This window comes from Sinocyclocheilus grahami, unplaced genomic scaffold (genome assembly GCF_001515645.1).
Source record: "Sinocyclocheilus grahami isolate Dianchi unplaced genomic scaffold, SAMN03320097.WGS_v1.1 scaffold605.1, whole genome shotgun sequence".
Lineage (NCBI taxonomy): Eukaryota > Metazoa > Chordata > Actinopteri > Cypriniformes > Cyprinidae > Sinocyclocheilus > Sinocyclocheilus grahami.
The window spans coordinates 445,316-459,122 of NW_015505784.1; the positions used below are offsets into that span (position 1 = coordinate 445,316).

General features: G+C 37.3%; 1 protein-coding gene across 3 annotated transcripts in view; it reads left to right on the forward strand.

The window, feature by feature from the left end:
* Positions 1-738: 738 nt before the first annotated feature.
* The window catches only part of LOC107557517 (collagen alpha-6(IV) chain-like), a 121,578-nt gene continuing 108,509 nt past the window's right edge, over positions 739-13,807 (forward strand). For all 3 annotated transcript variants that reach the window (XM_016240959.1, XM_016240958.1, XM_016240960.1), the window contains exons 1-3: positions 739-812; positions 949-1,071; positions 1,233-1,278. In XM_016240959.1, the coding sequence (XP_016096445.1) occupies positions 1,061-1,071; positions 1,233-1,278 (57 nt within the window). In that variant the 5' untranslated portion in view covers positions 739-812; positions 949-1,060. The remainder of the gene's footprint in view (positions 813-948; positions 1,072-1,232; positions 1,279-13,807) is intronic.

Sequence of the window (13,807 nt, forward strand, 5' to 3'; positions counted from 1 at the left end):
TATACACACACACACATACACACATATATATATATACACACACACACACACATACACATATATATACACACACACACACACACACACACACATACATAAATACACACACACACACACACACACACATAAATATATACACACACACACACACACACACATATAAATATATACACACACACACACACACACACACACATATATATATATATATATATATATATATAGCACCGTGTGTATATCAAACATGAGGATGTATGCTATCACAGAAAGGCTATATTATTTAAAGGGCAACTTTTTTGCCCAATAATTCTACTTGTTGCAGTTGCAAATAATTCTATTTGCTGACATAAATGAAGAGAGAGGAAGGTTTACTTGTGCTCTTCTCTTATATTTTAAAGTTAACATTATTGATTTTGCAGCCTGCTATTGATGATTAATATAGTTTTTTTTTTTTTTTTTTGCTAACTGTAATTGCATTCATCTGTGTGGAGTTACTTGAACTCCTTTCTGATCAATTTATGTGTTCATGTCATTTTCATTATGTTTTATTATGTCCAGTCGTGTGTGAGATTTACATTATTTCAGCTTACATGAGTGGCACACTGTTTACTGCTTGTTATCGCTGTTTGTTATGGTCCGTGGTTGTTATCGCTGTTTGTTATGGTCCGTGGTTGTTATCGCTGTTTGTTCGGAGGCAAAAGCGTGAAGCGCGAGTGATTGACGGGTGAAAACCCCGCCCCCTTCTCTTCTCTTGCAGCGGTGCGTGAAGCGACTCTGCCGCGAGGAGAGCGTTTCCAACACAGAAGTTTCTTGTGAGTGAACTTCTCTTATTCTCAGAGGACACACTGAAACAAAACTTCATAAAATACTTATTGCATGTGCAAAATTATATTTTCATCTCTCGTTTAATTGTTTATATTTATCCTTATCTCTCCTTCCCCTTCGAAGTGGACGAACCGCTCACCGGATTCTCAAATGAATAGGTTTGAAGCCATTAACAGAGGCTTTCTGTGAAGACGCCGAGGAAACATTACCTGCGTTTTTCTCAAAGCTTTGCAAAATGAAGCTTTGGTAAGTATATTTATATCTAGAGATGTCATTTTATTACGCGTGCTTACAAATCCAGACGCTTGGATGTTAAATAGTGAACTGTCAGTTGTAGTCACCGAGTTAAATAAAGCGCTTTATTTCTCTCGAGCACATTTAATGGTTTTGTTAATTTCCCTTCACAGGAGTTTTGTGTTACCTGTTGTCTTGTATGCGTTGTCTGCACAAGGGGTAAGTCTGCTATCAGTATTAAAACACATATCAGTATTTCCCCTTGAGGTTTATGTCGCCAGTATGGGTTTGATCATTTGTTATTTAACTGAAACTCTAACTCTTCTTTGTAACATATATCTGGCTCTTCATGTTTGGGTTCACTTTTGCAAACACATTTGGATGTTTTTATAAGACACTTCTTGTAAAAAACACTTGACAAATTACAACCTGTGAAGCTTTGTGTAAATTTTGTGTGCCTTGTTGAACTTGTCAGATGTCAAGAGCTTACAATGGTTAGTTACCTTAAAAATTCATTCGTTTTTCGTCGTATTCTCTTGTTTGATTTGTGAAGTGCCTCAGTCCTCTATCACCCAACTGACAAAACACTCCTCCTCCTAGTTAATATGCAAAGTACCCTGTTTCTCAGCCACACCCATTTACCTTATTGCTACAATATTGACACTTGGTTTTCTATAAGTACGTCATTCAAATTTTTATTCTTCATCTGTTTTATTTTTTAAAGGGGTTATATGATGCGATTTCAATTGTTCCTTTCTCTTTGGAGTGTTACAAGCTCTTGGTGCATAAAGAAGATCTGTAAAGTTGCAAAGACTAAAGTCTCAAATCCAGAGAGATATTCTCTAGAAAAGTTAAGAGTCAACCACGCCTACCTAAAACGGCTCGTTCTAACACGCCTCCACATATCTACATCACTATGTGGGAAGATTTGCATAACGCCGCCCAAATGTTCACGCAAAGAAAGAAGGCGAAACTTTTATTATCGATGTAGTATTGTTGTTGCCGCCGCCACCATGTCGTGAAGGTGCTGTGTTTCGTTGTGAAAGCGAATCTACTTTGGTTGGCCTTCCAAAAGAGGACGATATCCGCTTCGTCATGCCTGGAGTTGATACGTGCTGACTTCGCGCTGTGGATCGCCGGATCGGCTTTCACCGTGGACGAAGCGGAGTCCGGCCCGGGGTCGTCACATGTGGTTGCTGCAAGCCCGCCGGATGCTCCTTCGTCGAATCCATTCTAGGCCTCCGGCCTCCGCTCACTCAAGGCTGCCGTGTGTGACGCTGTTTCGTTGTGAAAGCGTAACGAGTTGATACGTGCTGACTTCGCGCTGTGGATCGCCGGATCGGCTTTCACCGTGGACGAAGCGGAGTCCGGCCCGGGGTCGTCACATGTGGTTGCTGCAAGCCCGCCGGACGCTCCTTCGTCGAATCCATTCTAGGCCTCCGGCCTCCGCTCACTCTAGGCCGCGGCTCACTCAAGGCTGCCGTGTGTGACGCTGTTTCGTTGTGAAAGCATAACTACATTGTTTGGCCTTCCAAAAGAGGACACGATTAGAAATCAGTGGTTAAGTTGTATTTACAACACTGTTCCAGAACAGTTTAACCCAAATATTCAGATGTGTCCAGCGCATTTTATGGAGAACTGTTTCCTGATCCTGGGAGAGTAGACTACAATGCCGGCTGTTCTGACTCACAGACTGTAAGTACGTTTTTTATATTTAAAGAATTTACTGACGATTCAATCGCGAGTTTTTTGGGCAGTGTAGAGTAGCACTTGTTGTTTGTCATTTCTCCGATCACAAATGCAGACATGGTTTTATGTAACGCTCCGGCCGGACAGGGCATCACAATATGGTAAGGGCCGTAACATTTCCATCACACGCTTGAGGTATTCGGCCAATCACAATGCACTGGATAGCTGGCCAATCAGAGCAGACCTTGCTTTTCAGACCGATGAGCTTTGTAAAAATCGACACGTTTCAGAAAGGCGGGGCATAGAGGAGAAACAATAATGTACAGTGTGTGGAAAATAATGTTTTTTGAACCTTAAACCGCATAAACACATTTCATTACACCAAATACACAAAATAATGCTATTTTTAGCAGCATCATATGACCCCTTTAACAAGAATTTGCCTGCACTTTTAGTATACATCAATTATGATCCATTTATCATCTTTGGCTGATGTTGAAGCAATTATAGCAGTATACCTTTTGAAATCTTTTTTTTTTTTTTTTAAGTAGCTTCAGCCAAATATTTAAAGATTAGTAGCGTCATTAATTTTAAATTAAGGTTTAATTGATTCATATGAGGTGAGTGTGAAGCCTTATATAGGTGAATTATGAAAAGCTGTCTCTCTTGTTGGCTTTATTTGAAAGTAAGTTGTGATTTTACTGTTCTAGATGTCTGTAGAAGTTAAGGAGTGGCCCTGGGTGTGGGAAATAGAAACAGGGTCTTGCATTTAATTTTAGCAGTTAATGGGAGCAATTGTAGAGAGCATGACATGAGAATATATAGCGGTTCAACACTTATCGAGTGGGAGCATTTTGAATGGGCTCAAGCAGACGTGAGGCTAATGCAGGTGGGATGGTGAGTAGTGACAGTATAGACTAGCCATGAAATAATTAGAGCCTGCAATAACAAACAGCTTAGCAGAGTAGTAATTCATGGAGGGCTGGATTTTTCTCATGTTCCTTGTGTAGCATGAAGCAAGACGAGAGTTGCTTCAATGTGGTCCACAATGGTGAATGGTACGTTTTGAATGAGAATCAGGCTATACATTTTATTTCTAGGAATAAAATTTGTTATTGGGAGGTCTTGACTATGTTGAGGAGTTCATTTGTGTTGAAAAGAAACTTTTGTTTTTTTTGACCAAAAGAACACTTCCCAGAATGCCAGTACTTGTAAAAATAATCTGAATTGAAATTCAGTAAATTCTACTTCCACTAAATCCAGTTCAACTTCCTGTGTGGTGGCCAGTTTGAACTCACACTCATGAACTGAAAAGGAGCCAATTCTTAATTCTGCATTTTGCAATTTGCACACCCCTAATATGTAGTCATAAAATCAGAGACAGAATCAAGTCACATGTGTAGCAGGAGCTGCATTTAAAGTGCCAGTTAATACCAAGTGTAATCACTGTGAATGCAGAAACATTTGGTGGGAATGACACAGTTGATTGTTGTCATTATTCAGGACAGTCAGGGCTCCAGACTAACATTTGAGAGCAGTGAAACCAGTGCCACTAAGTTCTACAGATGGTGGCGTCAGAAGCAGGTTTGGTAGCACTTTTTAATTTCTTTAATTAAAAAGAAAGATAATTTAATCATACAATTATTATTGTTTTAAATTAATAGGTGCAGTTACTAATAAAATTACACGCTTATTTCTTGGTAATGCACATTTGATAGTAAAGCACTGAGCTTGAGTTGGGAAGCATACAAAATTTACTTTTATTAACAACACTATGTTTTATATAGAAAAAGAACATATTCTACTCTTATTAAATGTACCATTATTCTTCTATGGTATTATACGGAACTGACTGATAACTTCAGTGATTATAAAAGGAACACTCTTGATGTGTGATTCAGTCACAAATAGGGATGTAACGATTAACCGCGTGCTGGTTGAAAATCGTATAATGCATATCAGGGCTCCAGACTCATTCTTCCCACTGGTCGCTCTTTTGAAACTAACCTTCTCCGCTGGTCGCACGAGCACATGATTTGGTCGCAATATATATATTGCGCTACAACATGGGATTATTCAATGCATGCTGATGGACTTTTATCATAGTTTAAAGTTATATGGAAACGAAAGTTGTTAACATTCAACCCATTCTTTTTCATCAGGAGTATTATTTGTGATTTGAATTTTGTGAATGGGAATTTCTCTTTTGCTGTGTTAAGCCGCGGGCTTCGGATGAGATATGTTTTATGCATAGTTTCACAAAACTGAAGCCAAACCATTCTGCTTTTGCTTCAAATTTCGAAATTATACAATGTAATTTAGATTAAAAACTGCTCATGTTGCATGTATGCAGCGTCTTTGTTTGGATCAAGATTAAAATGCAGTGGTTGCCTCTAATTTTAAATGGAAAGAGCACAGACAAAGCCTTAGTGTGTTTATATGAAGAGATTTATTTTATTTGTGTTACTTATTTATTTGATTTTAGGGCTTGTTTTAAAATTTAGTTTTGTTATTTACATTTACATTATATTTAAATTTTGTTATTTAGCAAAAGCTTTTATCCAAAGCGACTTACAAATGAGGACAATAGAAGCAATCAAAACCAACAAAAGAGCAATAATTTGTAGTTACTTACAAAAAGTGCTATATTAGTATATTATTATAGTGTTATATTTCAATTTCACAAAGAAACGTACAGTATTTTGTCCAAGCAATAATAAAAGGACACATTTAATTTATAATTTGTCTTAAATTTCATTTTGTTAGAAAAAAATCATGAATTGAATTGAATCGTGAAATCAAAATTGTGAATCGAACCGAATCATGAGTTGAGTGAATCGTTACATCCCTAGTCACAAATGGAAAAAAAGTTTGTTTTTCAAGGCACTTTGTGACTTTTCTTTTTTTGATTATTTGATAATATAAAATATAAAGCAAAAAGTAGAAATGAATGACTAATAAGCCAATAAGGGCTCCTTTGCGGCCATCTACTGGTCATAGTGATACTTTGATGGGTTTTTAAATTTTAATTAGTGTTTGTTTACCACAAAGTATATTTTGGTCATCCCATTAAAAAGAACATTTAAACTGGATAAATTTTAGAGCTTTAAAGTGCTTGAAATAGTTGTGTGAAATACTTGAAAGTCACTGAAAAGTGCTTGAATTTCTCTCTCAAAGGTTGTACAAACTCTAAAATGAGTAATGTAATAACATTCAACCATTTCTGCCACAAAACCATAGTTATCGTTACTACTTCTGGTTTTCTACATCAGCACTGTTTGATCTGCTTATAACAGAGAATTTTGTGCAGAATTCAAACGCTTCTTTCTGGATCTTGCAGCGCGGTGCAGTAACAGTGTCACGAGATCAAAACTGGTTCCCAAGTAATCCTGTTCTGAGCTTTTGCTTGCAGTTTGTTTGCACTGCGCTGCGCTCAATTATTGGTCCGAGGTGGTCCGCGCTGCTCAGCTCAAACGAATAGCGCGGTTTCGTTACACTTTTGTTTCGTTAGATGTTTCTCATATGCAACAGAATTGGCAGGTTTGATGAGTTGGGCAACGCGGTGATCGCACCAGTGCGAGTGCTCACAAAATTTAGTCGCACCGGCAGAAAAAATGGTTGCAGTCTGGAGCCCTAAGAGTATATGAGAAACTGTGAATTTAGATGATACAATTGAGTATTTTGGTGTGGATGGAGAACGGTAAGGGGCCAATCAGTGATCCTTGTGGGACACACACCAATGGTGTTGGTGGGGACTTAAGAGAGTGGGCCTTTGCATGACCTAAGAGAGTGATTTTGCATGCCTTATTTTCTAATATCAGAGTAGATCTCGCACACAAAAATCAGTTCAGACTTAAAAAATTGTACATCATGCACCCATACAAAGAAATTCCAAAGCATTGCATTTTAATCACTGTTTAATAGATGTTTGGGAAGTAAAAGTCAGCTAAGTGAATGTTTTCTGGAGAGTTTTATTTAAACAACCCTCTTAATGTAGACATCACTTCAACTCAAACTTTTTGCATGTAGTTGGAGCTTGTAGAAGGTCAGACCTCCAACATCATGCAGATAAGGTCATCAAGAATGAGGAGAAAAGTTCTTAAGAGTCTTTGATGGGGTCAAGACAGATGTCAGGGTCTTAGGTGAATGGTTTTAGCATTCCTTTTTTTTCCTACAGGCAAGAACAATCAAGCTTTATTGCAGTGTGCTGATATTTAACAGCAATTGTAAGCTTCTACATGGATTTTAAAGGGTTAATTGGCCCAAATTCTTCAACTGGATTATGAGGAGCAGGGCAGTACAAGGAGCCAGTTATTAGTGAGCTAGTGAAATAAAAGTAGGAGCCTGTCTCAAGACTATAGAGAAGACTTTTGAAAATGAAACTTAAGTGTTACTGTCAAACTGTAAAAAATCATTCACTGTTTATGCTTTCAGTGTGATCTGTCAGTTATAATTTGTGTTGGCTAAGTAAATGTTTTGTTGATACATTTTATTATTTTATCTATTTAAGAATATGGGTAATGTTACAAATAATTTATGCCAAATGCAATTCAAAATTTGTCAAGAGGCAAGAAGAAACTGGTATGTAGTTGGAAGCACCAGATTAAAGATTCCATTAGACCCTTTTAAAATAAAGTCTCACTCTTTGAGTTGCACACCAGCAAAGCTGTTTTAGAAAACTCTAGAGTTTGCGTATTTGATAATGCTACAATATAAATATGATACCATAAACTAAGGTAGCAGGTCAAATATTTATGTAAGCACGTATGGAACGTTCACTCCATATTTATTTTGATATAGGCTATATGCACAGATAAGCCATCACTCCTGGCATTTCTTATCTGCAGACACTCAAAAACGTTGTTCTTGCAATCAGTTGTGTATTATATTCACTTTTCTTGATTAATAAAAATAATCTAAATCATTTTGGCAAACCAGCCAATTATACGAAATAGCTTTAACAGCCTTTACGAAATTTGTGAGTGTCTGCTAAATTTGATAGTATCCTGTCCTACTTAGTATTGGAAGAGTTGCAAAGCCTTTTTGATGTGTTCTATAACACAGCTTGAAAGAAACCGCAGCGGAAATATTTGGATGATAACTACCTCTCCTATACACCATATCAGTGGAGAGAGAGAATTAGAGAGAGAGATATATAAAGGGGTTTATGCGGTTCAGAAAAATATGAATGCGTGTTAACATACTTTAGCTGAGGGGTTTTGTGCTTGAGCACTGAGCAGATAGTTACATAGATAATTTTTCAGTATTTTAACTAAGCCAAAGGCAATGAATTCCAATAAATAGGTGCACACAGAGTAAGGGATCATTTGCCTTTAAAATTCCCTAAAGTTTGGACTCAAAAATGGTTTGTTATAAATATTTAATATAAAATAAACATCTTACAGTTTTACAATCATGCAAAATAACTGCTTACTTTAGGTGTGGGATTAATGTTATAGGTCATTGTTTGAAAAGGGGAGGTGGAGTGTAATGAAAAAAAAAAAAGACAAAAAAATATGCACGTCTAATCTTTATTATCATTCACATCTTACACTTTCACAAGAAACTGTTGTGCTTTTTGTGTGAATATTGTCTTAGTGTTATCACAGAGGACACCCCATGCTTCCTCCCCCGTGAGAAATTCCTGGGCTGCCTGGTACAACGTGTTGAGAGTTTTTCTGCACTTTTCCTTGCTGCAGGTGTCGCTTTCTAGAACATTGCTCCAGGTCAGACAGAGACACTTTGTGATTGCTTTGTGATTTGTTAGTGCCCCTCCCTGTTTTAAACCTTCCCTGGGGCGCAAATTCTCTATGTCCCCTCCATCCATTTAAAAGCTGTAACACCAGGAGGTAATGTTTATGGTCCTCTATTTGATATTAGGATAAGCGGATTGAGATGATAAGACAATTGAGGGCATGATGGAGGAGATTACTGTTTCTGTGTTTGATGTATGTTAAATATCATGTTAATGGTCTAAATTAATTTTAGTAAGAAATTAAATAGCAATAGTGAGCTGATATGTAAGAGATACCTTTTTTATAGCTGTGTACTGTAGCCTGCGATGGTTCCCCTGGAGTGACCAAACGTGAGGTACACACACACACACACACACACACACACACACACACACACACACACAATGCCAGTGTTATTTAATTATTTTCTTAATTTCTAAGAAACAGTACTGTATAAAGATATGCATTGCATTCATTTTGTATTGTATTCTTTCTTTCCTTCCTTCCATCTCACCAGTATCTGTCCCAATAAAGTTGTTTATTCTCCTCTAGTCCTAAATGTATCGTTCTTGTTGTTTATTTTATCATCTATCCATTTTCAATCTTCTTTTTCCTGATAATAAACAAAGATTTGAGCAGGAATGTTTTTTGTAGATTTACTTTCCAGGTGGCTTCATTTATTGTTCCCTACATGTTTCTCTCTTTGCCTCATCAGTTTTGGTTTAGTTAATAAGTGGAAATTAAGTTAATCTCCGTGTCAGTGAGAGCTTTACTCCTTACATGGCCTGCTATTACTGTACAGAGGCTTGCGGTTGTACATTGGAGAGATCCTTTAGGGCTGCACTTTTTCGCAATGGCAAAAAGCAGAGTTGTACTGCTTTTTCACCTTTCATGATGATAGATAGCAGCCTGTACGTAGATCTGTGAATGTTTAGGACCATGTGTGTGGGCCGGCTTTTACTGCTTCACTCTGTCTCATCTCCAGCCAGGCTCTTCTGTAATTTTCTGCCGTTACAATCAATACAACATGAGTATAAATCACAGCACGCTACTGTGAAATGTTCTAAGGATAATTTAATTTCATACAAATTGTAAAGGCTTGCTGAGTGTCTCCCATAGTTCTACATGGTCTTTTTTTGCCCGTCACCTTATTTCTTAACTTGTGGTCTGTCTTTATCTTTATTTCAAATCATGCAGCAAGTAGCTCTTCAAAAGTGTCAGTAATAAATTGCATAGATTTGGGAGATAAAAGTCTCGGAGGTGTTGACAGATTTCTCCTCTACAGCTGATTTAAGAGAGTGACAGGATGAATGGCATGCCAGTGACATTTTTGTCTTTGTCTTGTCATCAGCTCTGCAGGTATGATAGAGCTCACTAAGATCCATATTCACTCATGTTCAAAGCAAACAAAGGGTCGAAGGTTGCGCTACGGAACAGAGTGATAGTGTGTGGAGAGAGCATCTTAACATTCTTTCCTTCACTCACGGGTTTTTGAAACGCTGTAAAAGAAAAACAGGGAGGAAAGGACATAGGAATAAAGAACAGAAAACTACTACTTTAGTGCCTTGTTGTGCATTTGTTACAGCATTCTGGGTGACTGCTAGGGCATTGCTAGGTGGTTTGTTACTGGCACACACACACACATTATTATTATTATTTTTTACCCTTTTAAATTTTTTACCCTTTATTGTTTGCCAGAAATCATAAGTCTTATCACTTCTCCTCAACAAGCTGCATAATTTGAGATGTCGTTCATGTCTCTAGCAGAGGGTGTGGGAGATGTTACGTGGGTGTAGAGATTTGTTTAAACCTCTACCCCAAAATAAGAGCAGTAGGATTAGTGATTTTTGCTCTCTTTTCAAGAAAAGAATAAACGAGACATACAGAGAATAAGCATTTAGAATGATGAGCAAATGCAGTTCTCACATGGAAAGCATGGGAAAATAGATAGATGAAAGATTGATGGAAGAAAATACCCCTTAGGGTTTAAGAAGAGTTTTTTTTCTGCTTGAGGAGGGCTCCCTTTTATCGTAACTTATTGGTAGGTTTATGTTTATGTTTTTTTAGTTCATTGTACACGCCTTGTCTTACACCATCTACATGTCACTGCAGCCTTGGGATGGATTTACTGTTTGAAATGGATTTTTGCTCTTTTCTCTCTGTTTTTCTTTCATTTGTTGATGGGTGGCTTACTTTCACTCATTCTTTCAATTCCTTCATGTAACCCCCCACCCTTCTCTGTCATCCATATAACCTTCACAGTGAATTGGCACCCTCAGGGCAAAACCCCCAAGCACACTTTTATTCATCTATATGTTCACCATTGTTGTAAAAGAGTCTAATAGGCCTATAGACATAAAAATAGAAGCATGCTAATATTGACAGTGAGTAAGCAAGTAAATTTCACATTCATACCACATCGGTCTAATTAAGGCATCCTGCAGTTACTCTGTGTTGTGCTGCAAGAAAGCCTGTTGTTGGAATAGCTCTGTTTATTCATCTGTTTTTGACCTCCCCTCCCTCTCTACAGGACTACATCATCCTTTCTTCCCTCTGCTGTTTTTCCCCACATATCTAATGTACAGGATCTCCTTAATTCCTCCTTCATTCTTTACCTATGATGTGTCCATCTGTGAATTATATAAACAGATTTCAGTCGCTAATGCCAAGTGCTCAAATGTATCCTTGTCTACGCTTTGTTTGAGCATGAACTGTCTGAGGTGGTTTTGTAGTGCTATTGAAAATTGGAAACAGCATGAGGGGCCAAGTGTAATATGACCATGATAGATGTTTTTTTTTTTTCTTGATGAAATTGCTAAATTAATGATTTTTTTTCCTTTGCACTAATGATGTATGCTCTATAGCAAAGTATAAAATGTTATTCTAAAGGCCTCAATTCCTCTCTTTCTTTGTCTCTTATTAACCACTTTTGCTTATTAGCAAAGCAATTAGCAATTTTTGATATCAATTTCCCCCTTACACTCTAATTGAGTGACCAGTGTAGAAACCAAAAGTTTCTAAGAAACTGTGATTGCTGCTGTTTTTTTTCTATTTTATTGCATATCTGGCAAAAAAAAAAAATTGTAAGTCATTTATTCTCACTCTCATGTCATGCCAAACCTGTATGATGTACTTTTTTCCATGGAAGACAAAACAAGATATTTTGATTTTTTTTTTTCTGTTTTATTGCATATCTGGCAAAAAAAAAAAATTGTAAGTCATTTATTCTCACTCTCATGTCATGCCAAACCTGTATGATGTACTTTTTTCAATGGAAGACAAAACAAGATATTTTGAATAGTGTTGAGGTCCAAATGAAGCGGGATCCCATTGACTTTAGTTCAAATATTTTGTTTAGCAAAGCAATTAGCAATTTTTGATATCAATTTCCCCCTTACACTCTAATTGAGTGACCAGTGTAGAAACCAAAAGTTTCTAAGAAACTGTGATTGCTGCTGTTTTTTTTCTATTTTATTGCATATCTGGCAAAAAAAAAAAATTGTAAGTCATTTATTCTCACTCTCATGTCATGCCAAACCTGTATGATGTACTTTTTTCAATGGAAGACAAAACAAGATATTTTGAATAGTGTTGAGGTCCAAATGAAACGGGATCCCATTGACTTTAGATCAAATATTTTTGTTCTACAGAAGAAAATAAGTCATACATGTTTGGAGCAACATACTCAGGATCATATTGCGTACCCTGATTAAAAATTATAGTACCATAATTTTTAGTACCATATAATACATTTCACCTTACTATAAGTCACACAGAAAAAACAAAGATATGTCACATTGGTGTCATTATTCAGAAATAATGTAAAATACCGGTAAATAAAACAAAACGTTCACAAACATTATAAACACTATCATGTGGGAAATGTGCTATGCAAATAAACTCACATACCTCTCTCATTGTGCACAAATCCTAATGTGTGCACTTTGCTCATGTGCTTGACGTGCATTATATGCATGTAGCCTAAGTAGCTTAGAAATATAAGCCGCGTCACATTTCAGATGATGAAAAAACGTGAGTTATATTCCAGGAAATACAGTACTGGTAAAGCTTACCTTCACAAACACTTTTTAAGCTCAAGCATCAGTGTTTGCATCTATAATATTACAGTGTAATATACTGTAGCATAGTTTAGCTCAGCACGGTCAAGTACTATCATGTATAAAGCAACGAAAGTATGTGTGTTCCGTTATTTTTAGAGATCATCTTAGTGGAAATATATATGGCTGCAATCATTTGGAGTTTTAGTGCACTTCATGGCTTGCGGATGTTAAGATGAAATGAAAAACGGTATACGTCAGCCCCCCTTCAGACTAAGGCCCTGGAGCTAGACATTCCCATTATGGCATTCTCTAATCCGTGACAGGGGCAGGCCTCAGCTTAGTTTCCAACCGTTGGTTAAGCAGCTGAACCCCATCACCTGTGCAAGCCGCCCCAGCCTCCTGCATAAAGTAGTGCACACACACACACCACCTCTTATCCTCTGTATTATCCCCCCCCCCACCCCATTGTTGGCCCTCTATCCTGTCTTGAAAGATGAATGTTCTTCATCTCTTACTCCATGACCTTTTTACCTGTCTGTCTCACCTGTCTGTTCCCGCTTCACTGCTCCAAGGCAGATTTAAGACAGATCCTGCAGGTTTTCTTTTTACTCCTTTGGCCTGTGAAAGACAATGAAGGTGTACTGTTTGTTAATTATATCAATGTGGTGGTGTAAGAGAAGGAAGAAAGAAATTGAGTGGTGGTCTTCACATTTAAAGATTGTAGATACTAATGATTTGAGTTGTCTCAGAAAGTGGGTTTGAGTTTTTATTTACTGTGCACAAAGTTTGTCAGCTCATTGGTTGGTTGAGTGTCCTCCAGCCAAGTCATTATGTTTCAACATTGTTTTACAACCAAAGGTGGTCTGTGGTTTCTGTTAATGGCCAAGATTTGTACCTTTGGTAAAGAAAAGCCCTACTGCGTTGGTTCAGCACCAGGTCACAGCACAGGAACTACTGGGTTGATCTCATCAGTGTCTCTAACTAGTGTAATCTGGACCACATTAACTCTTTCCGTGACCTCCTTAGGAAGCTTTAATCAGTTACTGTTCACTTTAATAAGAACATCATGTTATGGTAATTCAGTATAAGGTATATTTGTATAGTTACTTTTTGCTTACTTGTGTATTTAAGACTTCAGCAATCAGTAGACTCCCAGAGGACAGTTTTATTTCTCAGACATTGCTCTTTTAGTTGCTCTTTTAGTTTTAGTTGGAGTTCTCAATTATGTCATCTTAGTCTCTAATGCTTCTCCAAAAATGATTT